The following is a 27,393-nucleotide window of genomic DNA, read 5'->3' as shown; positions in this document are numbered from 1 at the left end:
AGCAACCAACTAGGTAGGAAGCTTGATAAAAAAAAAAAAAAAAAACTAGGTAGGAAGCAAACATGTGGAATTTGGTTGGAGGAAAGGCCCTGCACGTGCACGCTAACAAAGAAGTCCCTATGTCCACGTCAGCCCATTTATGTTAGGCAACCCCAATTATTATTATTATTAAAGGCGTACGAGTGTGCATCATTTTCAATCAAAAAGTTCACTAGCTTCATCTCTTCACCTTGACCGATTTGTCATTGAAGGTGATTCCCAGGTAGTTATCCTTGCTCTCCAACAGCCAACAATTGTTCAGGATTGGCGTATCACTGACATCATCCAACAAACGCTAAACATGTTTCCTTCTGGTTTTTCTTGGTCAGCTTGGAAAGTCAATAGAAGTGCAAATTTCGGTGTCAATTATGTGGCACATTGGGTCGCAGCTCGATTTATGTCAAGCAGCATTCCCACTCCATCAACAAACGTATCTTCCCCTACTACTCAGCTTGTCAGTGTTGTTCTCAATCCTGATCGTAGTATTTCTGTTGCTATAGATAGATAGTACTAGTATTGTATACCATTGCTTGGCAATGTTTGTAATTTCGATCGTGTCTGTATAAAATAATAATAATAATAATAATAAAAATAATAATAATTAGGTAAATAGCTGATTATTATTATTTGGGTTACTATAAAATTATATATATAAAAAAGGAATGTTTATTATAATTAGGGAAGTACCTGGGTTACTATTTTTTTTTTTTTTTAAAAAAAAAAAATTGAACTCATTTTTTGTTCAATATAAATTATATAATAATATATTTTTTAAAAAATATGTATAATCCATGATTTCATCTAATACAAAAACCAACAATTTGTCATTGGTAATCAGGCTACACGATTTCAGTGCAAACCGAATACTATTCACCACTCACCTTGAACGAAGCAAACTTAAATAAATAATGATTGGGCTTAACTTTTAGTTCTTCGAAAAACCATGCCCTGCCCCACATTGAATTGATAAAATAAGCATCAGAGCCCGCCAAAATAGTGTAAGGCCCGGCCCATGCTTTGTCGTTTGGCCTCCTTCAACTCCCGCTCGAATTCAAAAAACATTGATCAGATCATTAGATCCAATTTGTGTGTGAGAGAGAGAGAAATGGTGGAACCGTGGAGGAGACAGGAAGAAAGGCAATTGAAGCAGAATAGCGAAAATCCTGAACGAGACGCGGACCTCCGACGCTAGAAACTCAAGGAGCTCTCGGCCGTCCGATCCAGATTAACAACAGTATCAATCATTCTTATGGGCACATCAAATAGGCTCTCTTCCTAATGCATGGTTAAGGACAAAAAATAATGGCAGCACCATAGGTCCTATTAGAGGCACATCATGCTGGAGAACTAAATTTGAAGTGTCATAGGTTAACATACTGATAAATGGTAGCCTATTAGTATCTTGTAGATTCCAAAGATTTTGCTAAATTTTATGTCCACACACATTTCTTACATATTATAAGGATCTTGCCGAGACACAAACATTTCTGCAAAATTTACAAATCAAGCTTGTTCGGCATACAAGCTAGTAAGTCTTTTTGATGCAACGCCTTCAAACATTTAACACCATAATGAGGCAACTAGAGAAAGAATGATATGTTAATTAATAGTTTAAAAATGACAAGGGCTTTGCAAAAGCGACCACATTCTTAGACAAACTCACGCTCTGCAAGTTTGTTGATGCAGAGATTGCAAACAAGTAATTATTTATTCGGAGGTAGATAATCATTTCCATATGGAACAATTCAAAAGGGAGCCTCAAGAAATAGATCTACAATAAATACTCCACACAATGTATCAGTATTTTTTTTTGAGCATGCATGCTTTTGCCTTTTACGATCCTCTTCAAATCAAAGTCATCTCTAGAACGGTTCTAACACAGAAGAAAGAAGAAAACACATTCCTTTAGGGCATTGGACAATGTAATGATCTACTCAGTAAAGTCAAAAGTGAATGCATAAGAACATGCAACAAATAGAGAGTACCTAATATAGACTATAATCTATTAAGCCTTAATTTGCTTCTAGCAGTTCCTCTTGCTCGATTTCAGGCCTGCAAGTTTAACACCTATTAGCCTTTCACAAGACATTAACCCATGGTAATACACACAATTCTGACACATATATCTCTTTCCCAAGAGACTCGCCAGATTTTCAATATTTCCAATCAAATGGGAAAACAAGAAACTTACAGTAAAAGGCAATCAGTTATCACATAGGAGCAGTCCACCTTATATTTTTGTTCCCAGGCAAGCGATATGCCCAATCTCTTCTCCCCGGGCATATGAGAAATATCAAATGCAACGCAGTGAAGATCAGCATCCGATGGAAGATCTTCATAATCATTATCATCATCATCATCATCATCATAATCATCAGACGTTGAAGTTTGGAAGAGGCAGAATCTCTGCTCCTCTAAATGGAAAAGAAAAGGAGATGTGTGCCCGAAAAGTCCGAGACCCATAAGACTCTCTTCAAACCACATATCCAAGTCTAAATCATAGGCAATCAAGAATATCTTCTCATATATGCGAGAGACCCAATATAAAGTATTATGTACGGTTACCGTCCTTTGACGAGACATTACAGAATACTTAGAGGGGAGCAGCTTGGGCTCAGGTGAAAGAATTTTCCAAGATCGATTTTGTACATTATATGTATAAAGCATTGCACAATAGTGTGTATCCGGAACATGGAAACCCACCAGAATCCTGTTTGGATTCTCAAGCGCTGCATACATGATTGTAAAACTCGAAACATATGGAGGATCAGGTAAGGCTTCCCATTGTCCATTTTCAGGATCAAAAACCTCACCCCATCCGGCGTAAGGCGGAATATCTTCTTTCGATAAATAATGTTCTCGGTGACCAGAAAAAACATAAATCTTTCCGTCTATAACCAAATTGCGCAAGCGGGATCTGGGACAAATCATCGGACAAACAGGGTCGAGGCTGCAACCGCCATGGTGGGTAACGTCTAATGAGTTAGGGAACGTCGGCCCACTAAAATCGTAGACGTGGGAGCCTAGGGCTGCAAAGCCCCTGACGTCGTAAAGTTTGCCGTCCCAAAACGAAGTGAGCGGTTTTTCCCTAGTGTATAACTCGCCAGGACCGTCCGCATGAATACTGATGGTAAACCACTTCGTATACTTCCTTTGATCTCTAATCTCACCGGGGACGACGTTTTTTCCATAGTCTTCCACAGGCACACAGAAGACGAAGTTGTAAGAACAAGGACATAACAAATTAGGACGACAAAGATATTTACGTTGGGATACATAGTCTTCCCCAACGACGAGGTGTCCGTCCATGGAGCTGGAGTATTTGTGATGAAGGAAATTAAGGAACGCTAAGATTTGTAGGTAATCTCTTCATCTCTGTTATTACCTGAATTAGAGTAGAGAATAGATCATAACACAAGCCATGGCATTTGGGAAGCAAGGCTTACAAATGAACCTAAATTTCTAAATCTTGGAATTAAATAATTTTTTCTTGGAATTTCTTGAACTGCCATAATAGCCTCGCCCTCATTCTGTCACCAAATTTATAGAACAAAGGGTAGGGCTATATTGCAAGGCCTACTACTCGTATTTTTTCATAGAAATTGAACTCAGTTAACCCAAACTCACTGAATGCAAAACCACAATTTCCATTTACATCTAGTATGGTAAGGCTATCTTTCACGGCACTACCGAGTTATCAACAGGTTGTCACTCACTGTGTGATGTTTGTCATTCTCGCATATATGATATAGCCAATTCTTTGGTATCTTAGAAATGGCAGAATTAGTGTTGGTGGGTTCTTTTTGGGTATTTTGCCTTCTTAATGAGGAGGTGTTCACTTAGAATTGACGCACATAAACAAAACAAAGGGTTCACATAGAACTAATGTTGGTTGGTTCTTTTTGGGCTTTTTGCCTTCATATATTCAAAGACATCATAAAAGTTATCATCTGAGTGATTAAGTAGAAACTGCTATAGACCTTCTCATCCTACGCAGATAAAATAACACAAAGACCAATTACTATCATCCAAACAGGGAAAGAAAAAAAAAACAATTTTCTAGCAAAATCTAATGAGAGAAAGAGAGTACCTGAAAGAGACATTGATGAAGAGGAGATTTCTGGAAGAGGGCAGAGGATAAGCACTAGAAAGCTCCAGGACAGATATTTAAATCACTACTTTAATATGTAATCAAGTGGGGGCAGACATGTCATTTAATCACAACCAATCATATTCCTTCAACCCTCAACACAGATAAAATCAAAACCCTGCCAAAACCTCTTATAAACCTCACTGATCACTCGCCAGTCCTCTCTCTATCTCTGTTGCAACTTCTTAGCATCTTCTACATACTCCATTCTCCCTTTAATCCAAAATGGTCGTGAATCACACAAATGTACCCATTATACCAGATCTCCTAACTCAATGTGCCGAATTTATGAATTGGGAGCTTCCCCAGATGCCGGGGCTTCCTAGAATTAAAAGTTATTTTGATAATACGTTCATCAGTTTGGTAAGTTTCCATAATTTTTTTTTTTCTTATTATTTTTTGTTTTAATGTAAATATGTAACTAGTGTTTAATTTCTGTAGTGTTTTTATGAGTTTATGACTTTTCAACTCAACCATATGGTTGGTGAAACTGAAGAGTTTTTTAGATTAATAATGGGAAAGACGTAGATGGTTTTAGCGAATAAATGAATAAAATATTTAGAGAGATCGCTCTCCAAATTCAAAGCTTCCACCGAGCTGGTATTTACTGTGGAGATGTGTGCAATACTGTACAGATTGACCCCTACAACCTTAGAATATGTTTTCTATTTTTACATGCAAAATACCACCGATTCCGATAATGAGTAAGGTGCGACACCCTTCATTTTAAGTATTTGGTGGCCATTACCATGAGAGACTTGAATGCCAATATCGTTTTACCTTTTGATTTTAGGTAATTTTTTTTTCTAATATCTATACATTATCTCTTAATTCGCCTAATATACAAATGGTCATGGACCGTAGTCTATTTCAATTATTTCATCCACTATTTTATGATTCAACCGACAGAACAAACTTTATTCATATTGTTATAGAATATCAAAACCAAGACCAACAATTTTTTGAAAATGAACTGAGTTTGTCAAATGTTGATTATGGGCTACTTGGATGGGCTCAATAAGCTCAATTCATTTAGTTCTGTATATACATTTATCTCCCGCAATATTGGCCTTGTTTGTTAAGTTACAGAACAGTACACAGTAATGCGTGTACTGTTCATATACTTTCTTTTTTTTTTTTTTTACTTTTTCATATTTCCAACTACCAATCAATATCAAAACATTCTTACTTTTTTCACTTTTTATATCACATCAATAATTTTTTATTACTATTCAAATAAAAAAATTCACTACAAAACAAAACTTTTTTACATTTTTATATCACATCATCACTTTTTACTAATTCTAAAATTAGCAACCTACTACTCTGTTCTGTACATGTCTTTACCAAATAAGCCCATTAAACGATTCCACAATAGACAAAATAACTTGTATTATAACAATACCTCCTGACTAATGCAGAATTCCCACCAACATTTCTCATAACAATATCCCCTGACTAATGGGATCGTAACAACATAAATATTAGTAGCTAAGCTTTTATTGCTTTAAGGTTTATGGCATTTACATTCATTCATGGTAAAACACTAGATCTTGAACATTTGACGGGTGCAACATTTGACCAATGAAAAAACTAGATCTTGACGGGTGCAATACTGAGCTTATGAGCCCATCCAAGTTGCCCACAATCAACATTTGACAAATTCAGTTCATATTCAAAAAATTGTTGGTCTTGGTTTTAATATTCTATAACAATATGAATAGAGTTTGTTTTGTCTGTGGTCGTAAAATAGTAGATGAAATAATTGAATTAAACTATAGTCCATGACCATCTATATTTTAGGTGAATCAAGAGATGATGTATATATATTAAAAAAAAAAATAGCATAAAATCAAAAGGTAAAACGGCATTGACATTCAAGTATCTCATGGTAATGGTCACCAAATACCTAAAATGAAGGGTATCGTACCTTACACCTTCTCGGCATCAGTGGTCTTTTGCAAGTAAAAATGAAAAACATACTCTAAGGTTGTAGCGGTCCATCTCTACAGTGTTGCACACATCTCCACAGTAAACACCGGCTCGATGGTAGCTTTTAATTTAGAGAGCGATCTCTCTAAATATTTTATTTTATTTTCTCACTAATATCAACTACATATTTTCCATTATCAATCTCAAAAACTCTCCAATTCCTCAACCATGTAGTTGAAAAGTCATCAACTCAAAATAAAATCTACATAAATTAAACACCAGTTACACATTTACATTAAAACAAAAAATAATAAGAAAAATTAGAAATTATAGAAACTTACCAAACCGACGAAACTATTATCAAAATAACTCATAATTTTAGGAAGCCGCGGCATCCAAGGAGGCTCACAATACATAAATTCGGCATATTGATTCAAAAGATATGATATAATCAGGGGCGGAGCTAGGATTTAGGATTTGGGGGGGCCAAATTGAAAAAAAATGATTTGAGAAGGGGGGGGAATAATAAAAAAAAAAATTAGGGGTAAAATTTTATTTATTTATTTATTTTTTAAGAACTTTTTTTTTTTTTTTTGGGAAACTCTTGGCCCAGGCCCCCCCAAGGCCAGGGGTAGCTTCGCTCCTGGATATAATGATACATTTGTGTGATTCACGGTCATTATAGATTGAGAAATGTTATCATATACACCACCATTTCGCTGCCATCCCTTGCAATTTTTGGGCTAGTTTGGCAAACTACTTTCATTCTCCCTCTATTTCTTTTCACTTTTTTCAAAAATATCAAATAAAAAACATTATAACTTTTTTACCTTTTTCATATCACATCATATTTTGTATTATTATTCAAATAAAAAAATTCACTACAAAACAAATTTTTTTTAACTTTTCTATAAAACATTAACAAATATTCTCCAACCCAATTACTTACCAAACATGCCTTTTATTTTTTTTTATTATTATTTTTCTTTCTTTCTTTGGAATCCAAAATGTCTCTCTCTCTCTCTCTCTCTCTCTCTCTCTCTCTCTCTCTCTTTGTGCAGCATCAACGGAAAAAAAAGACTATCTTCCCTCTTTCTTTTTCTCTCTCCGGCCGGCCGGCAGGCTTGAGATAGAGATTTGCCGGTGAAATCCGTCAGAAATTCCATCAAGAGATTATCCAGCGAGAAGAACAAAGAGAGAGAGGGGAGAGAGGCCAACAGCCCAACGTTTGGTGAGTGATAGGTTTATAAGAGGTTTTGGCAGGGTTTTGAATTTTATCTGTGCTGAGGGTGGGACAATTCGGACGAATATGATTGGTTCATTTGGTTGTGGTTAAATGACATGACTGCCCCCACTCGATTAACTTGGTTCGATTAAGGCCCCGTTTAATAACCCCCTCCATCCCCCTCTCTTATGGGGAGGGGGGTTATTAAACATTCGTGAAAATGGACTGTACAAGACTGGCAGTCAGTGGAACATGGTTAAGACTTGCAAAATTAATAGTCTGTTTCGAATATTTTTCAAAACCCGGTTTCAAACCGGAAAAAGTTCCTAATTTCAATTGTTTTTCAAAATGGATATAGGCCTTACGCGAGGGTCCCACCTATAGGTCAACATGGGTGGGACTCATGCATAAATAATTATTTTTTTATAAACAAATGCCATGTCTTTCCATTATTATATTCCATAGTCTTCCAAGGCCCCTGCTCACAAGGCCCAAGGAAAGGGGAGAAGAGATAAAGAGAGAAGAAAAAGGAGTCTACCTTTATTAAGTATAAATCACACTTAAATAAACTCACAGGTTTTACACCTATTTATTGATTTACCTAACATAATTTAGTGCAACACTTATTTATTGAATTGCCTAAAATAATTTAAAACAATGTCTATTTATTGAATTACAAAAACACCCTTGACTCTTGAAAATTAAATCAAATACTAACTGTCACAGTAATTAATAGGACCTAAATAAAATTAAGTATAGATCTACTGGCAGTCATTTTGGTCAATGCTGCAGTTTTACTCGCTTGTATTGTGCTACTGGAAACTTTTGGAACAATTTACCCGATCCAAAAGTTACCGATACCATATGCCGCACCACATCAAAAAAGAACTGCTGTTCCCTAGCAATTCTGCAGAGAAAGTAATTTTTTTTTTACCCAAAATAAGATTAGCAAGCATCCAAACCAAAAAAAGAGAAGAAAAAACCAATCGAACTACTCGATTTCAGTGCAAATAACTATTCCCCACTCACCTTGAACGAATCAAACTTAAATAAATAATGATTGGGCTCTACTTTTAATTGATAGTTCTTCAAAAAACCATGCCATGCCCTACATTGAATTCATAAAATATGCATATGAGCCCGCCAAAAAAGTGCAAGGCCCGGCCCATGATTTGTCGTTTCAACTCCTTCAACTCCCGCTCGAATTCAAAAAACGTTAATCAGAACATTAGATCCAATTTGTGTGTGTGCGTGTGAGAGAGAGAGAGACAGAGAGAGAAATGGTGGATGAGACAGAGGAAGAGAGGCAATTGAAGCAGAGAATAGCGAAAATCCTGGACGAGACGCGGACCTCCTACGCTACGCACAACAGGAAACTCAAGGAACTCTCGGACGTCCGATCCAGATCGTCGTGCCCGGCCCGATTCTTCTCCGCCTTCTCCAAAACCCTAATCCCCCTCTTCGGCTTTCAGCGGCGCGTTACCTCCACTGAGCGCGTGGTCCGATTCGTCTCCGTCTTCGCCGGTGCCCGAGACTCCGACCATGCCTCCGATTGCGACGTTTTCCTGGAGGAGTTCCTCAGGTTCCTTCTGGTCGCTGCCGCGGCGGCCAACAGGACCGCGAGGTTTCGAGCGTGCCAGATTGTTTCGGAGGTACGGTGTGGTTTTTCGCGGTGTTTAGTTGCTGTTAATGTGTAGGAAAAATATGAGGAATTTGGATGATTTGGTATTTAATTTAACCCAGTTGAATGAAGCTGTCTTGAAAAGATGAGCTGGATGGTTTCTTAGAAAATTGAGGGTAAATAAAATTAAATTTAGAAAACAGAGAAAACTTCAGGGGTGAAATTTGGTTTTTCTACTAGTTCAGGTTTTTGACAGTTTCTACCTGTTTTGTCGCTGAGGAAAAAACCTGAAGAAATAGGCGTATAAAATAAATTTTAAATTTTAGATGGAATAGTTGGATTCTGCTGAACCCAACCGTATTTCTTTTGCTGCGGAGTTGTTTTTGTGGATTTGGATAGGTGGGAATTAAAAATGTGGGTGACTAATTTGAACTGGTAACTTGGAAGGGAATTTTGATTTTTCACTACGTTTGGGAGTTTGGAGGGAGAGGACTAGAGAGGATATTAAATGTTGTTCATATAAGTTTCAAAGCTACATTACTATCCCGCCAAAGGACTATGATCTTTGTCTACTTGTTCATTCAGTTGCACAGTTAGTAGAGTCTGCAATATTACCCTTTGTTTGCTTGATCAGAGTTGAGGAGTGGTATGGGAGATGAAATTCGAGTCTTATGGTTCTTGTAGTTTTAGCAACGCGTAACTTAGTGGTAACACAACCCAAAGGGTTGGATTGAGTGGTTAGTCAAGTTCTGGTGCCTCATGAAGCATTAGTTCTAAGGTTCGACTCCCTTGAGAACAAACAATTCCTTAGGGCTACGCTCACGAGCGAAAGCCCGAGCTTTACCCGACCCGTGTGGAGGGGACACTTTGCACGGTGTCTTGGCGATTTAGTCAGGGTAAAGCCTTGGATGCATCAGTCATTTAAAAAAAATTGTTTAGTGGTAATGTTAAAATAGAGGGTATTTTAATAGTATTGCTTTTGCCTAGAGCAGTCGGGCTCTTGGACGCTTGCCTTTTAGCATTTGGATGATGTTTTTTCTGATAGAAAATGTTTTCAGAAAGCTTCTGAACCGTGTTTTAATTGTTCAACTGGATTTGCACTTAGAGTAGACTTCTAATAATATTTCCCCCATACTTGGGCTTGCAAATGCTGGTCTCTGTTTGAAGTCCTACTTTTGAGAAAGTGAAACTAGTGTTAGTTTGTCTAATAACATAAGATTCAACTAGTTTAGATGTTGCACTTCATTTGAGTATGTTGTCATGAAAGATCATTTTGGCTAGTTGGAATATTACTTCTTACCAGAGTTTCCATAGAAAAATTCTTGGGAACTTATTTTTGTCTTTTCATATGAAATTCCTGCAATTGTAGATCATCATGCGGTTGCCAGATGATGTGGAAGTGAGCAATGAAATCTGGGATGAGGTGATAGAATGCATGATCCTGCGAGTAAGGGACAAGGTCCCTGTAATCCGTACATTTGCAGTCAGGGCTCTATCACGCTTTGCAAATGATGGTGAGAACAGTGATATCCTAGATTTATTTCTTGAGGTGCTTCCCCTAGAACAGAATGCGGTGAGTTTCTTGACTGGTTCAATGAATATATTTTTGTTGGTAATGACTTAATTGAAAATTTGGTTCTTTTTTGCTGTGTTTCTTTCAGAGATTATCTATACTTTTCCTTTTTATGCTCACTTGATACCAGTGTCCATGCCTGTATCTGGCATTTTCTTTATCAACACTTGATCCAAATTTATTTACTTCAAAAATTTGCACAGAGGGAAGTATCATAAGTAGTTTATTTATAGACTGCAAGAACTGAAGTAGTTCATAATGTTCTTCAAATATTTTATGGTTTTCCATATATATATGCTAAGTTAGAAGAGCCTTTGTTGGTACTTTAACTCAGAAACCCAGGTAGACAACTGTGTACCTTTTCCTAATTTATGGGCACTGCGATCTTTAACAAAAATCACCTTTGTATGTGGCATAGAGTAAAACATTTGGGTTTTACTATCTGGATACAATGAAGTTTTGAGTGAACTTAATAAATATTTTCACAAGTCTTCTGATTGTGTTGTTTCTAATTGTTTTCCCCGCGGCTATTTAAGTACTCCCTTCGTCCCATAATAACAGTCCATGTTCCTCTTTTAAGATGTCCCGAAATATTTACCTTTGATCAAAGTCATGACTTATTTTTGTTTAATTTCACAAGAATACCCTTTCTCTTGATGTAATTACATGTCATGTAAGGTACTTCTACTCTTTTAAACAAAAAGTAAGGGTAATGTTGGTATGCTAGTGCAGGACAAGTGGATGGGATGCATTTAATGCTACATTTTTTTTTTCTTGAACTTGCTCTTTTCCAGTGGCAGCTATCATGCTATTGCCAAATTAGTGAAAGTTCTTTTACTATGAGGACCATGAACAAAACATTGGTCTATACGTTTTATTACATGAAATATTGTAGTGCTTTCTATATCTACTAGACTATGGCATGTCTGCAGGAGGTTCGCAAGACAATAGTGCTATCATTGCCTCCTTCCAATGTAACGGCGCAAGTAATTGTTGATTGCACTGTGGATGTGAGCGAGTCAGTGCGCAAGACAGCATACTGCGTTCTTGCTAATAAATTTCCTCTTCAAAGCCTAAGGTAAATGTGGTGTCAAAACTATTATGTACTTTTCTCCCCTTCTCTTTAACCTCATGGTAAATCAATGAACTCTTGTATCGATGATTGATATACTTGCTTCAGTATAAATTCTGTGTTTCAATTCTACTAAAGTCATTTATAGTGTTTGAGTTCACTAACAATAGCAATTACATACTTTAATTCCTAGTTAATGTGGAGTTTTGAGTGTTGCCCTGGCTTACCTTTTCCTGTCGGCTAGCATACTGCTTACGTATCCTAATCTTTTTATGAATTTTTAAATATTTTCTTTTTCAAATTTATTTGTTTTATTTTGTAGCATCAAGCTCAGAACAATAATTCTTCAGAGAGGACTAGCTGATCGTTCTCCAGCTGTCTCAAAGGAGTGTATTAAGTTAGTGAAAGATGAGTGGCTTATTAAGTGCTGCAATGGAGATCCTGTAGAGCTTCTCAAGTATCTTGATGTTGAAACCTATGAATTGGTTGGGAATGCTGTGATGGGGGCTTTACTAAAAGCTGGGTTAGTGAATCTAAATGATGGTGAAAGTATTCGGCAATATGTATCGTCAAAAGTTGACGGACTGGAAGGTTGGTTGAGCTTTGTAGTATTTCTACTTAACTAGTCGGAAGCATATTACTATAAAAGATGGGTTAATTTAACATGCCAGGTGGGGTGGGTGGAGGAGTTGTGGGTCTTGACATGAGATTGGTTAAACTAGCATATATCTTTCCTGCTACAACAATCTTAAGGATTTAATCGGCATCTATCTAAAAATAGAATTCGAGGCTTGGGGAGCTGTACATGACGAAAATGTCCTTGTTGGTCATGACCCTTGAGTGGGTAGAAAGATAGAACATAAGATGCATTTTTTATATACATTTAACTGAGATGTATGGTCTAGGAACAGGGGTAGAGCAATTGAAATTTATACTTTATAGTTTTATGTAATTTATAGAACATATCGGCTTATGTAAATCTGCCGTGGTGGTCTCCTATGGCTCCCAAAACACACTGATATATATAAGCTGAAATGTTCACCTGTTTCATGACTCATAATTTCAGAGAATTAGGAGTCGGCTTGTAATTTACAGCATCCTTAAGCTTTTCCTTAATGATTTTAGGTGACTCGGTGGATTGCATCCCAAGCATCCAGCTAATGGAAGCAGAGGTTGCTCTTTATTGGAAAACTGTATGCAGGCACTTGGAGACTGAAGCACAAGTGAGTTTCTATGTTTCATTTTTCAAAAACTTATTAGACCTTTATCCTTTTATTGATGCACTCTCTCTTTTCTGTGGCAAGAAAGAAGGGTTTTTTTTTTTTTTTTTGGAGGGGGTGGGGGGGTGGCTGAGGCTGGGAATCAGATGGGTTGGACATGGATTGTGTTTAACCCTGGCTCAAGCTGAGAGAATAAAACCTTAGTCACCACTCAAATAGTAGGAAACACCTAAAATTAAATAAATTATGTATGTCACTGTTTGGGTTGGAGTTGGTGGACTGACCAACACCCTAGTTGAGATCAAGAGGAGAAGTCTCAAACCCAGTTCAAGCTGAGAGGGGGTGGGGGGGTGGCTGAGGCTGGGAATCAGATGGGTTGGACATGGATTGTGTTTAACCCTGGCTCAAGCTGAGAGAATAAAACCTCAGTCACCACTCAAATAGTAGGAAACACCTAAAATTAAATAAATTATGTATGTCACTGTTTGGGTTGGAGTTGGTGGACTGACCAACACCCTAGTTGAGATCAAGAGGAGAAGTCTCAAACCCAGTTCAATCCAAGCTTGAGAATTTTCAACCTTATATTGCTTGGAATCTTGGTTGACCTTGGGTTGGGTAGGTCTCAAATTGCTCAAGTTACAGCCTTTGTTCATAATTGTTATGTCTAGTCTATCTAATCTTAGAGAGTTCCCCCTTCAATGCATTGACTTCTTAGAAATCTAGTTATAAGGTTAATGACTCAATATTTCTTAGGGTTTAGAAATCTTCCACAATTGATTCTGTAAAAGAAAGAAATATGATTCAGTGGTTGTGCGGAGCTGAAAGACATGCTATGACTCTTTGAACCATGAGAAATGATAGTTTTGAAATTTGAACCATATCTTGACAATGGTAAAATAGTATCTTGAATTTATGTATGGCACTCTACTGTAATGACCTATATATCAGCTTAAGACATTGCCACTGGGGGAATACTTTCTTTGGTTCTGGCAGTATGATTACTACCTTGTTATTGTTATTTACAACATGTGAATTGGGCATAAAACATTGTTTTCCTTAGGTGTCGTATCTAATCACTTTGCTAACTTTTGGAAAGTTTTTGAAGAGGTAAACTTCGATAAAACTCATTGATTTGGCTTTAAATAGGCTATGGCTTAAGCGCAAAGGAGGCTGACTAGGGCAAAACTGATTTCAGGCCTTTCTAGATAGCAAAGTAAGGTTTATAAGATTGGCTTTGATGCTTTTATTGATTGCTAAAGGTTTAGGAGACGTTTTTGGGCTTAGGGTTTTTCAAAAGGGTAAGAAATTGGGCTGCAAAGAGGCAAGAGAAAGCGGGAACTTGGGGGTCTCTATGAACAGTATCCATGAAAAAGTAATTGAAAAAGTAACAGAGAGAGAGAGAGAGAGAGAGAGAGAGAGATTAGGCAAGGATGTATTCTATAAAACATATTTTGAAGGGTCTTATCACTTTTTCTTCTTCCATCCCTCTTAGTGAGAACTTTGAGACCTTGCATAGTTATGGAAATACTCAATCAGTAACAAATAAGTTTGGGTTAACTATATTTACCCGCCTTTAACTGCCATTCTTTTTACAATGTCCCCCCCTAATGTTTCAATTTTTGCAATATCCCCCCCAATCTACCATTGGGATTTCTATGTCCACCTTTTGCAACCCAAAATGACAAAAATACTCTCCAAAACATTAAAGTGTCTTTCTTTTTTCTGATTTTTTTAAAGGACATTTTTGTCATTTTCAGCTCCAGAAGTGGGACGTTGCAATCCCAATGGTAGATTGGGGTGGACATTGCTAAAATTGAAACATTGGGGGAACATTGAAAAAATTATAATAGTTAGAGGGAGGTAAATGTAGTTTCCAAAATAAGTTTCTACATAGATTTTTTCTGCCACTGGTGCATGAAAACATGTATAACTCTCAAACTAATGACTAAATTCAACACAGTTCAAATCCTAGACTCTATTATTCGAATCTAAGGAAGCAGCATAAGTCTCACTGCATGTAGTCATAGCCCTTGATATTCCCAAAATTAGTGTTCCACTCAAAAAATCAACAACACGCCTTTCCTGTTGCTCTATCAGATAATAATTAATGTTTAGAGGATGGATTCAGAATCATCTGTTCTACTAAATTTTGCGTTTAAATTTTCAGGCATGGTAGCCAACCTACCTGTTTCAATCATTTTGAGTAATCTCTTGCAACTGCCAGAATTCATATTATCTCATTTGTTGGAATGTCCTTTTCTCTTTGGGAAGAAATGTAATTTTCAGGAATGGATTTTTATAATAATAATGTAACTAATCGTGCTACTGAAAGTTCATAAAAAATAAAGTATCTCTTTTAATTATCAAGGTTTTTGGGTTGCGTGTTGCATCTCACAGGGTTACAATTTTGTAATCAATTCTTGACGTTGCATAAGCTAAATCTGCCATACTTCATTCTGATAATATAAGAATAATAACTGTGCTTCAACAGGCAAAAGGCTCTGATGCTGCTGCTACCATGGGCACTGAAGCAACAGTTTATGCAGCAGAAGCTTCAGACAGTAATGACCTTCTAGAGAGAATTCTTCCTGCAACAGTATCTGATTATGTAGATTTGGTGAAAGCTCATATTGATGCTGGTGGGTGTATGTTCATTTGGTTGACATGAGGGTCAGTTACATCCAACTATGTGTCCTAATTTGACCTAATATATGCAGGACCAAATTATCGCTTTGCATCTCGACAGCTACTATTACTTGGTGCAATGCTTGATTTTTCTGATGCCACAATCAGGAAGGTTGCTAGTGCATTTGTGCAGGAACTGCTGCACAAGCCTCTTGAGCACGAAGTGGATGATGATGGGAACATGGTTGTCATAGGAGATGGAATAAGTCTTGGTGGAGACAAAGAATGGGCTGGTTCAGTGTCTGGGCTGGCAAATAAAGTCCATGCTGCTAATGGTGAATTTGAGGAAATTATTCTTGGGGTTGTAGAAGAGCTTGCGAGGCCTTGCAGAGAGAGAACAGCAGATGCTATGCAGTGGATGCACACTCTTGCAGTGACAAGCCTTTTCTTGGAAAATGCAAAACCATTCCATTTGTTGCAAGGACAGGCTATTGAACCTGCTGAACTACTGAAATCTTTATTGCTTCCAGGGGTAATGAATTTATTGTCAGTTTTTTTTTTTTTTTTTTTACTTAGCTTCTCTTTTTTAAAATTGTTATGATGCATGCTAAATGGATTTGGGTAGGAGTGTGAGTGTCTAGTACACGTGTGTGATAAGGAACAGGATTTGTCTAATCTACAAACCATGGGAAATCATTGAAAATCTACTTAAAATGGTGTTTAATATCCATGCAATTCAAGAAAATAAAGAACATATATACTTATATAGTACATTGTGGAAAAGTGAGAATATGTTGCCTTTTCTCAATGCAACATAAAGACACCCTATGAGGAAATACTTTTTCCATACCTTTTACTATATCCATGCATCTGTCAAATTCAGATGCTCCCCACATTTAAATTGTGTATATAACATAGCTCAAAGCTTTTTTCCCCCTACGGTATTAACTACTGGTAAGGACTTTGATTGCAGACAAAACATGTTCACTTGGATGTGCAGAGGATAGCTGTCAGGGGTCTTGGGCTTTTTGGCTTGTTAGAGAGGAAGCCAAGTGAGGAAATAGTAAAGCAATTGAGGATTTCTTTTGTTAATGGTCCCACTCCAATTAGTGTAGTGGCCTGTAAGGCATTATTTGATCTTGGGATGTGGCATGGCCCTCAGGAAGTTGACAGGGCCTTGGGTGGGGACTTCTCATCAAAAGTCCAAGATAATAAGCAGGCTTTTAGTCCTGTAAACTTTTCCGATATAGATGAAAGTTCGAATGTTCAAATGCTTGATCTCTTATATGCTGGAATTGACAAAGATGACTGGGACAACTCTTTAGCAAGTGATGAATATGAGTCCGTAAAAGCTATTCTTGGGGAGGGATTTGCAAAGATTCTTCTTCAAAGTGAGAACTATCCCAGCATACCAGCTTCTTTACATCCCTCTCTCTTGGCTAAGCTCATTAACTTGTATTTCAGCAATGAAACAAAAGACCTGCAGAGGTAGGCAAATTTCTTTCAATCCTTTTTATCTTCTTTATACAGTTTAGCCATATAAGTTTGTTCTCCTTGGCTTTTTGACCAGGTTTAAGCAGTGTTTATCTGTGTTCTTTGAGCATTACCCTTCCCTCTCCGCTATTCACAAGGCAAGTAACACAAATTTCAAGATGAGGTCTTATATACGTATTGCTGATAATTATGACTGGATTTTGTTTTATGCTCATGGCCTAAGTATTTTGGTTCTGTAAATGCAGCAATGTTTATCCAAGTCTTTCATTCCTGTCATACGTTCAATGTGGCCAGGCATCAATGGCAATGCAGGGGGTTCTACACTTATGGTGTCTAATATGCGTAAGCGTGCAATCCAAGCATCACGTTTTATGCTGCAGATGATGCAGGCTCCATTATATGAAAAGGAAACTGCAAGAGTGGAAGAAAATGGGAGAAGGGAACTACCAGAGGAACAAGATGGTTCTCTAGAACCTCCACTTGAGTGTGGCCAAGAGGGACTTGCAATTCGCATTGCTGTAGAGGTAATTGTTTACAATTGTTAGATTCAATTACCATATGATTGGTTCTTAACCTTGCTGAAGCTCCTTTTACAATATAAGTTATGAATACTTTTTAGGATTTCCGATGGGTTGTGTATGAATAGAGTTTGTTCTCCCTACAATGCCAGTCGCCTTTGATGTTTTCTCGAAATAATTACTTATATGAAAAGAAAGAGAATAATTACTTAAATTCCTTGAACTACAAGCCATTTTCAAAAGCGTCCTATGAATTGACAGGCGTAACACCTGGATATATCAAACTATCATTTAGGACCGGTTCTATGGATCCTCATCAACTAATTGGGGCACATGTATTTTTTGTCATTTTGTAGTATCCAAAATTGTGCTCTTTGTTGCCTCCCTATTCAAAATATCTTTAACTACTTCCGTCTATGTTATTTTAGGCTTCCTCTACCTCTTTATTCCATCAATTTAAATTAAATCGCTTTCTTTGTGGTGCACTAATAAACAACTTTACCTTTGATATATAATGTAAGTATCAAGGGTAAAATTTTCACTTTATCTTTTTAAGTGATGCTTGTACAAGAAAATAGCGGCACGAATATCACTGTTATCACATAGGTTGTCATCTGCATCACATCTGATCTTAATTCTTAGTGATAAGTAATTGAAGAATGCTGTTGACAGAAGAGGGAAGTAGAAAATTAAACTATCAAAGAGTAAAAGATTCTCCTGAGTTAAAACTGTGGACCCATGCTTTGTTAGAGATCGGTAAGTACATTAGTTGGTGTATATGTAAAATTCGTAGGTACAGATGTCCTTTGGGAAGAATACTTCAATTGAATTTTGCAGGCCTTAGACTTATAATTTTTTTTTAATGATTGTTAAGGTGGCAAGCTTCCATATGAAGAAGACAGCTGCTGAGAAGGCATATGTTTCGGCACTATGTAGAGTACTTGTCTTGCTCCATTTTCGGTTATCAGAAGAAGGGGCAATAAAGTTAATGAGGAGGCTCCTAAATCATGTAGCTGAATCTGTCTCGGCAGAGAAGGATCTTGTGAAGGAACTGAAGCGGATGGCTGATCGTCTTAAGGCAGTAGATAGACAACCAGATCAGGAGTTGTTGCTAGATCAAGCTAATCTTATTTTGGGTAAAAAAAATTACTTTATCTGCAGAAGTGCTAGGGAACAACAGTTATTTATTGATGTTGTGCGGCATATGGTATCGGTAACTTTTGGATCGGGTAAATTGTTCCAAAAGTTTCCAGTAACACAATACAAGAATGAGAAACCCTATTGGATACAACATCCTACTTTTTCTTGGTCGATATAGATTACATTGTCAATGATCATCATCTTACTCCCACGTGCTTCATATAATGCTGTAGTATGATAATTGCAAGCCTACCCATGGAAGTGTTGGAAGTAAATTTAAGTTACCCAAGGCACTTATTGGATAATATATGCAGTTTAAGTTTTAATACGTTGGCTGCAATGTCAGTGACAAATGCATGTTTGGAACATAATCAATATGGTTATCTTATTTGTTTTGCTTTTCTGATTAAAATCTGTCTGATTCTTTGTCCTCCTTTATGAATCGTAGGGAGGTTAGATCTAGAGTTTAATCTGGACAGTGTTGGCTCTGTTGCTATTCCACAAACACCAGTCCCACGCTCAACCAGACCACCCCGTTCCAGGAGACGGGTGAAGCTTGAAGATGCCTCATCTGACGAAGAAGTTTCACCCACTTCAGTTGTTCCCAGCATTCCTAGCACACTAGGCATGCGGTCGCAGAGGGCGAGTAAAACTGCAGCACTGACCAAGATGATTGCCAGTAGCTCCATCAAGATTGATGAAAATGATGATGAAGAGGAAGAAGGGTCCGAGGTGACATCTGAGGAAGATTCTGAAGAATCTGATCAGTATTCTGAATGTGTGGGTTGAGATGATATTACCCTCTCCCAATGCCATGATATTTCCCTTAGCACTAATATATGTTGTATTGTTGTTGTATGATTGCTTATTTAGGCTGCCGCTTTTGTACAGAGGGTGCATGAGAGCTCTAGGATAAGTGTGTTTCTCGAGTTGGGTTGGGCATGCTACTTTTGGGAAAAACCACACACAAAAAAAAAAGGTTGGATCTTTTGGGGCTGTACATTTTCTAGTTATCATTAGCTCTTACATTATCTTTTTTTCTTTTTCCTGCGGGGGTTTGTGATGCAATGAAGCAGGTGGTGTAATTCTTTCGACATTCTAATGACACTTCGGAGTTCGGAGGTCCGTTGATTGTCTTTGTTTAACCTGAAGACATAATTATGATTCTTCTCGAATCCTCGATTGTGTAATGAGAACTGACTCGCTTTTTTCAAATCTAACAGATAGATAGGAGTGATTTGCCTTGATTTTGTACTAGGCCACACAGATCATTGCCTTGACGAGCAGATTGTTCAAGAACAAGAGGACAATGTATTTAAATTTGTTGCTCCAACTTGATTATTCTTTTCCTTTTATCTTATAATTGTCGTTGATTGGACAAGAATACTGCTATTTATCAGCATAGTTTAGATATACCAACTCCATAAAGATCCGTTCAAAGTTTCGTTACTTGAATTTTCTTAGAAAACGTCCATGGGGACGCGAGGATTTCTCTTGGATTGAAAAATCATTTTCCATCTTGCTTCCAAAATTGTTTTACTGTATGGTATGGTCCTTTTTCCCTTCAGAAATCTATTTTCTCATTTCAGAAGTGTTCTTTCATACCTTTTTCAGTAAGGAAAACACAGACCTAACTTTCTGTTTGTGCAAGGTAATCGAAGAGAAGAGATGGATGAGTAGCAAATGAAGATTTTTTGTAACGTCAAGAAGTATATATGAATGTAAATCTCCAAGTGAGGTGAAACATTCTATCCCAAAAATATTGAGAAATGCTAGGGATATCAAATTTTTCACCAAAAAATGGGTACTTAATGATATGGAGCTTATTCATAAGAGATGATAAAAACAATTAATCAAGAAAAATGCTGCAAGTATCAATAAAAAAGCTTTACATAATTTTGGTACCATCTCTTGGTAAAAAATTTGGTACCCCTAGCATTTCTTAAAAATAATTATACATCACAGTTTGTTCTCAAATGTCAAGTCATAATACGGTCCTAAACCGATACCGGAAAGAATCTGCAAAGGTGGCAGAAAAGTTGTAGAAGAATGTTGAAAGGGTAGAAGTTTCCGGCGGTGAAAACGACGCTATATGATTTATTGATTTCTTCACCCCTTGGAACACTTCAAAACATTTATCTGTGTGGCGTGTTATCTCAAATGCAAAGTAGGGATGCAGGGAAGTCAAAACGGTATGTTGACGACAACCAATTGGGGGACCACTACCCAATAATTTGAGAGGAAAAAAAAGAAAAAGTTCTAGAAATAAAATGGATACGAAATAATGAAGGATTAAACACAAATTTCTCTAGAATTTGTCTTGGGAAAAGGTTGAAATTTTTTTTGTTGTGGATCAAATAATGTTGCACCACCAAAGTCTCAAACATGGATAAACTGTGTACACGTGGCATGATATGCTCCCCTGACAACTCTAAATGTATTATTATTATTATTATTATTATATGATTTGTGTTGGAGCTGCAGTGAATGTGATCATTCTCAAGCTCCGATGTGGTGCCAACTGCCAACCTAAACAAACATCAGCGTAGAAAACTGACAAAGTTGGTTGATTGGGTGTGAAAACGGGTGATTTTTAGATCGGAAAAAGTACCAATTAAGTTTGGATTGTAGTAAGGCGTGAATAGTGTGCTGTATAGGGACCTCACAGTGACAGACCTATTATTGTGTGGAAAAATGAAAAGTGGGAAGGACAACCTAAATAATAATAACCGATTTCTACAAGTCGTGGTAGGTATTAAAATGCAACACTAGTGGTGGATGTTACGTAAAGCGAAAGTGTATGCGCCAAATTCAGTGGGCATTTTGGTTGCAGATTTCTTCGTGGCCACCACTAAAACGTACGGCTATCTTCCCAGCCCCCAGGTTTCGAATATTATAATTAAGGTGCTAAATAATGGTGGAAATTAATTTGGAATAGGAAATGAAAGAAAAAGAACATGGCCCAACTCTTTAGGTCATTCTTTGTCTCATCCTAAACTTCATAGCCATTCGACAATTACTTGAGTAGAAGTTTCCTTTAGGGCATGCTTTTGTGGGATCATAATCTTCTTAAATTATCTGTTTGAATTTGAAAGAATTTAGATAGGTGATTGTGAGAGACCACTTATGGGACTTACCTGACCAAATAAAAATTGAGCTGTCCAACCATTTATCCGGTCAGGCGGTTCTAATAAGTGGTCTTTCACAATTACCTGTTTAAATTTCTCTCAAATTTCAACGGATGATTTGAAAGGATCATAATCCGCTTATGTGCCCTAGTGACTGTTTTACATCTCTGGCCATTTGTATAAGTGTATTATGTTATGTACTTGGGGACTAGGGGCGGCTCAATTAAGGCCCTAATTAATAATTGCACTTGTTTACTTTTTTACAAATGGAGTCTTACTAACTAATGTGGAGCTTATTCATTAGAGATGATTAAAATGATTAATAAAAACAAATGCTACCGGCACCAACGAATAAGCTCCACATCATCTTATTAAGACTCTATTTATAAAAGTTTAAATACATGTAGCATTTCTCTACTTTTTTTTAAAGTCTCGTTTTTACATTCATGAAAGTCCAACATGCATAACTTGTTCTCCAATATAAATTCCAATTAAGTGACTAGAAGAAGATGGAAAGTCTGAAATGCTTAAATTTCATTTAACTTTTTCTCCAACATGCACAATTTTTTATCCATTTTCTTATAGAATTAAATACTTGGATATGGAAAGTCTTCAAAGTGCATTGATAATAGCTTAAAAGTGCTTATTTTCTATATTAAAATAACTATTACCATACTTTATTATAATTTAATTCTTGTTTTTTATATTTAATTGTGGAATATTATTCAAATATCAATATTAAGATTAAATGATATATTAATGCAATAAATTGTGTTATGTAGGAATTACAACAGAAATCAAAGAGTAAAAGCCAAGAGGTGGGTTAAAAGAAGAAGTATATCCTATGCTCAAGATAGAGTCCAACGTGTAATACAAGAAGAGGTGAAACCAAACTGTTGGACTCACGAATTGGAGAAAAATTATAATAGTACTACATAAGAGCACTCACATTGGATTATGTAAAAGTCCCTCTAAATCTATAATAAATAATAAACTCACAAAAACACCCCTCTATTGGATTATCTATCCTAAATCTAAAATAGAGTTTTGGTAGATTTGTGAATAGTGCAACTCCACATGTAGAGTTGCACTATTCACCAATCTATCCGTTATTTTATTATTTTCTACATACAAAAAGTGAAAAAAGTAAAATGACAAAAAGTAGAAAAAAGATAAAAAGAATAAAATAAGAGTAAAAAAAGAATATAGAGTTAAGAATAGATAATTGGATGTATGATGCCTTTTAAAATTCATTAGCTAAACTAGCAAAAGTGAGTTTTCGTTAGCTATTCTAGTTGAAATTTTACACGATCCAATGTGAATGCTCTTAACAAAACCAAGAAGAAAAAGATGTCTTTGGCTCTTGTAAAAAGAAGAAGCAGAGTTTTATTTCAAGTGTAAGAGAGAGATATGGAACAAATAGAAGACTTGGATTCTTATAGTTGTACGAATTCCAAAAGAATAATAACTCTTATCTCTATAAGAGAAGCAACACGGCAACAAATATGGGATCGAAAAAATTGTTATTTCCATTATATATTTTATTTGCATCATTTAACTAAATCATCTGTCATAAATTTTTCTTAATTATTTTTTTTTTGTGTTCTTTGTTTCCCAAATCCCAGTGGTTCAACACTCGAACTTTCGAGAATTATTACTTCACGACAACCTGCACTTGGGTTCGCACACTTAAGTTGTTAACATGCATAAATTCGTATTGTATTTGTTGTGCATAATAGATATAAGTACACACTCGGTGAGTTTTCAACGTTCAACTTTTTTTTTTCCCGTATCATATTCCATTACAATTCACTCTTTGGAACTTTCTATTTTTCTCTTCGTTTTATCTTTAAGTCTTATTATCATATCCTAAAATCAAGTGGTAAGTCATTTTATATCTAATAAGTGATAACAAAAATAAAAGTTTTAAAATAATTTTTACAAACATAAGAAAGTGCTCTACATCAAATATTAAATTATATATTATTCTATTTCAAATGCTACAGTTGCTTCTATTTAAAGAATTTTTTTCAAAAATAAAATTGATAAAATCTTACCTAACACTGACAATGTCACAAGAAAGTTTAAATGAATTAGCCATATTATCAATTTAAAATGAGATGCTATAAAAATTTGAATATAAAAACTAAATAAGTAGTTTTACATCTCAAAAAAGAAAAAGAATAATTTTTAAATAATAAAAGAAAAATAGAATACAAACATTAAAAATAAATATAACTTAATTAGTATTTAAATATAACAAAATAGTCTCACTTAATTAGTATTTAAATATCTGATGAAGTATATGTTGTAGAGTTCACGCAATTATTATTTTCATTGATGTCTCTACTAAACCATACTATCTTATTTTGTTGGAATCATTGTTGATAAAGATTTTCTTAAATTATTTGTTCGAATTTAAGAGAATTCGGGTAGGTGATTATGAGAAACCACTTATGAGACTCACTTGACCGGATAAATGTTTAGACAGTCTAATTTTATTTGGTCAAGTGGGTTCTATAAATAGTCTCTCAAATTATCCGTTCAACTTCTCTCAAATTCCGACAAATAATTATAGAGAATCTTAATCCATCGTTATTGATATTGTCACTGGTGAACTAATTAATAAATCATCATTAACGTTGTGAGCCTTCTTATTTCTTGTACGTACACTTGAAATGCACTCAAAAAAACTCCCCCAAAAAGTAATAATATATGCCTGAGAGAAATATTCAACATATTTTTATCTTCTCGATAGGTGAGCATTACGAATTTGTAGATTAATTTCTGGATTTTAGCAATTTTATAACTCCCAGTCCCATGAGCCTTTTATCTTACACGGAAATAAAATAGGCGTTATATCCACGGGGATTTGCGCTTAAGCATGTATCATGGCACAATCACCTGCTTCTCCATGGCGCTCGCTTTCGTGCTTGATTTTACCAGAACTACCTATAAAATATGATTATCATCACATTCCCTGATTCCCACTCCCACAATTCGTTGTCAACGATAATATAAATTATTGGGTTAATCACACTTTATTCTATCTACTAAATTATTAACGATTTCTGTTAATGTGGGCGTTTTGCTTGAATTGTAATGAGTTTATAATTTTTTTTTTGGAGAAAACAGTGAAGAGAGTTTGATATTTAACATCACATGTACAGCCAACCGACATGTAACCGACCAATCGGGAATCAAAGATTACTTTTTTTTGGGGGGTGATTGCTGCATTTCAAGTGTACAATATGTGCATTCACCCCCCTCACACGTGATGTTCGACCTAGTGTGCACATGAAGAGCAGCAAACATTTTCCTACTGTTTTTTTTCGTTTCTTTCCCACCACCAGGATGCAGTCTGACGTCACAAGATAACTAGAAGGGCGAAGAATGACTATTCCTAGCTATAGCATGCGTTGTATATAGACTTGAATATTGCACAAATAAATAAGAAAAAGACTTTACTGAACAGGAGTTGAATATTACACAAATGAATAAGAAAAGACTTGCCATAAATTTCTCCAAGAGTGGGCGGGATGAAGAAGATGCATGCCTCTCTCTCCATACAAGGCGTGAGCGGTGAGTCCGACCATTTCGGCGCTCAAAGGACAACAAACTTCTCATTTTTTCTTAGATACATTAAACAAAGACGAAACCTCAGACAAAGCAAAATCAATTGAGAAAACTAAGAAACAAGCTAGCAATTAAGCTTGGGGGTCTAGTCTTAATTCCCACCGGCAATGGGAATGGAAATGCGGTCAAAAAAGAAGACCCGTTCAAATCTTAGTCTATCTTACCGCATAGAGATATGTTAGTTGTACAACTTTTACAGAACAATTACTTAATAATACTAACGTGTAAGTGAGTTTTAATTTTTTTTTTTAAATGTCGGATAACGTTAGGAGATCGAGGTTAAAATTCACTTACACTTCAGCACATTATTGTGTAAAAATTGTGCAGCTAACATATTTCTAGCACATATAAAATAATTTTAATTCTTTTTAACAGCATAAGCCAAATTCAATTTAAAAAGATTTATTTGCTTCTGTTTTGTTTGGCATCGCGCAATCCAATTACCAAAGGTATCAAACGGAGGGGGATCGAGTGCAAAGTTTTACAAATTGGAATCACTAGTAATTAATATTACTCAATTAGTCCTGGCTGTTAATTAACTATAATTATATAATTATATAATCATGATCTCGTCGCTACCACCTTAATTGTTTATATTTCCATTTTTGTTTTCCTATTCCATTGATGTTTATTAATTAATTTAACTAACTCCTCCCATTGGGGTCTACTTGCATGTGTGCCCATATATACATATACCATGCTACTGCCAATCTGCCATATTTAATTTTCTTTCGTATATCTCAATTCTTGGGCTGTTTAATAATTAAGATTAATGTTAGAACTTAGACCATAAACCCAGTTTCAAACCATGTGTTACGTTATGTATGCCCGTGTACGTCGATGGTTGACTTTTCATAATTTTTGTTTTTTGTTTTTTTGGTTCTGTTTTTCCATAAATAATTGTTTCTTTACAAACCTTTTCTAATGTCTGAGTGTGTTCAATCAACTTTACTTCATATTTATTTATTTTCGACAAGCCATTTTTCTTTTTTATTTATTTATTTATTTTTTATATAATTATGAAAACCAGGCACGCTAGCCGCATGAAAGGGAGCTACAAATTGTCGACCCATTCTAAAATGCAATTTCATTCTCATACTTTTCCGATACCATATTCTAGAAGTACTTTTCTATATGACAAAGATGAGTCTAATCATTCATTAAGATAATCTTCAGAAATTTCGTATATATATAGCCGTTTTTGAGGTCTCTTACCACAGGAAATTGTGAAAATGACTATATTTAATCTGTTGAATATTCAAGTAATGAGGTCTCTGTTAAGAATCATTTGGCCCACATCTTTAGAAATATTATCTTCATGTACTTACGTTTTTAAAGTTTTCTTTGTGTGTTTGGGGTGTCCGCCCTACTTTATGTAATTTTGTTCATGTAATTTTATTTTTTTTAAAAACATCTATAAACTTTTTTTTAAAAAAAAGGGAACTTTATGGTGATTGACATGATAAAGTTTGACTACGTACCAAACCCATTCAACATTCTAAAAATGCAATTTAATTTATATCCACATATTTTCTAAGAGAGAAAACACATCCTAAAAAATGTGAGGTTATAACGAATTTTGTTGAGAAAAGCAAATGCGAGAGAAATGAGTTCATCAATGGATGCCAGAATGGCGCCGTATATGGACACCTCTTTCCGAAGGCCAGTACAAAAGGTTAATTGGAATGTTGAGATGGACGTTAGCAATGGGCGATTGGATACTGATATTGTAGTGTGAGATTGTGAAGGACACCTAATTGCTGGCAGAAGTATGATAAGAAATGCAAATTTGGAGCCTGTTGCAGCGGAGGCACGGATAGCCTTTCAAGCAATTGTTTTTATCAAAGAATTGGGTCTCCATCACATTATTTTAGAAGGAGACGTGCTCCAAATGATAAAAGCTCTAAAAGCTACATATAATAATTGGAGCAGAAATGGCCAGCTAGTGGATGATACAAGGACAATTTTACTTTCTTTTTTATATTTGGCAGATTAACCACGTTCACTCACCGTGAGGCAA

General features: G+C 35.9%; 2 protein-coding genes across 5 annotated transcripts; one reads left to right on the top strand and one right to left on the bottom strand.

Annotated features, from left to right (window-relative positions):
• Nucleotides 1-1,761: 1,761 nt before the first annotated feature.
• Nucleotides 1,762-4,181, bottom strand: LOC133861406 (uncharacterized). Of its 4 annotated transcripts, none has more exons than XM_062297194.1 (3): nucleotides 4,130-4,154; nucleotides 2,231-2,453; nucleotides 1,762-2,091 (listed from the first exon to the last, which is right to left on the bottom strand). In XM_062297194.1, the coding sequence occupies exons 1-3, from the start codon at nucleotides 4,140-4,142 to the stop codon at nucleotides 2,052-2,054; spliced, it is 276 nt and encodes a 91-aa protein (XP_062153178.1). In that variant the 5' UTR covers nucleotides 4,143-4,154; the 3' UTR covers nucleotides 1,762-2,051. The 4 variants fall into 4 exon arrangements, with proteins under 4 accessions (XP_062153178.1, XP_062153177.1, XP_062153175.1 ...); XM_062297193.1 differs by having other exon boundaries at nucleotides 1,766-2,091; nucleotides 2,231-3,424; nucleotides 4,130-4,181; XM_062297192.1 differs by lacking the exon at nucleotides 4,130-4,154 and having other exon boundaries at nucleotides 1,768-1,912; nucleotides 2,025-2,091; nucleotides 2,231-3,939.
• Nucleotides 4,182-8,573: 4,392 nt separating this feature from the next.
• LOC133859424 (uncharacterized) lies at nucleotides 8,574-19,824 on the top strand. Its single transcript, XM_062294823.1, has 12 exons — nucleotides 8,574-8,998; nucleotides 10,337-10,540; nucleotides 11,473-11,618; nucleotides 11,935-12,203; nucleotides 12,738-12,835; nucleotides 15,324-15,471; nucleotides 15,550-15,989; nucleotides 16,431-16,945; nucleotides 17,028-17,088; nucleotides 17,197-17,475; nucleotides 18,344-18,605; nucleotides 19,058-19,824. Exons 1-12 carry the CDS (start codon nucleotides 8,627-8,629, stop codon nucleotides 19,396-19,398), a joined length of 3,135 nt encoding a protein of 1,044 aa, XP_062150807.1. The 5' UTR covers nucleotides 8,574-8,626; the 3' UTR covers nucleotides 19,399-19,824.
• The last annotated feature ends 7,569 nt before the right edge of the window (nucleotides 19,825-27,393 follow it).

Source organism: Alnus glutinosa, chromosome 2 (assembly GCF_958979055.1).
Source record: "Alnus glutinosa chromosome 2, dhAlnGlut1.1, whole genome shotgun sequence".
In the NCBI taxonomy this organism is placed as follows: Eukaryota; Viridiplantae; Streptophyta; class Magnoliopsida; order Fagales; family Betulaceae; genus Alnus; species Alnus glutinosa.
Note: the sequence above shows the minus strand (reverse complement) of the source record. Positions and strands in the feature narration are given on the sequence as shown.

Bases quoted from the DNA above. Each gene is read 5' to 3' on its own strand.
- LOC133859424 (XM_062294823.1), top strand. From the start codon at position 8,627: ATGGTGGATGAGACAGAGGAAGAGAGGCAATTGAAGCAGAGAATAGCG. The intron at 11,619-11,934 runs GTAAATGTGGTG...TTTATTTTGTAG, and splicing joins TTTCCTCTTCAAAGCCTAAG to CATCAAGCTCAGAACAATAA. The intron at 16,946-17,027 runs GTAGGCAAATTT...CTTTTTGACCAG, and splicing joins GAAACAAAAGACCTGCAGAG to GTTTAAGCAGTGTTTATCTG.
- LOC133861406 (XM_062297193.1), bottom strand. From the start codon at position 3,348: ATGGACGGACACCTCGTCGTTGGGGAAGACTATGTATCCCAACGTAAA. The intron at 2,092-2,230 runs GTAAGTTTCTTG...TTAAACTTGCAG, and splicing joins ATAACTGATTGCCTTTTACT to GCCTGAAATCGAGCAAGAGG.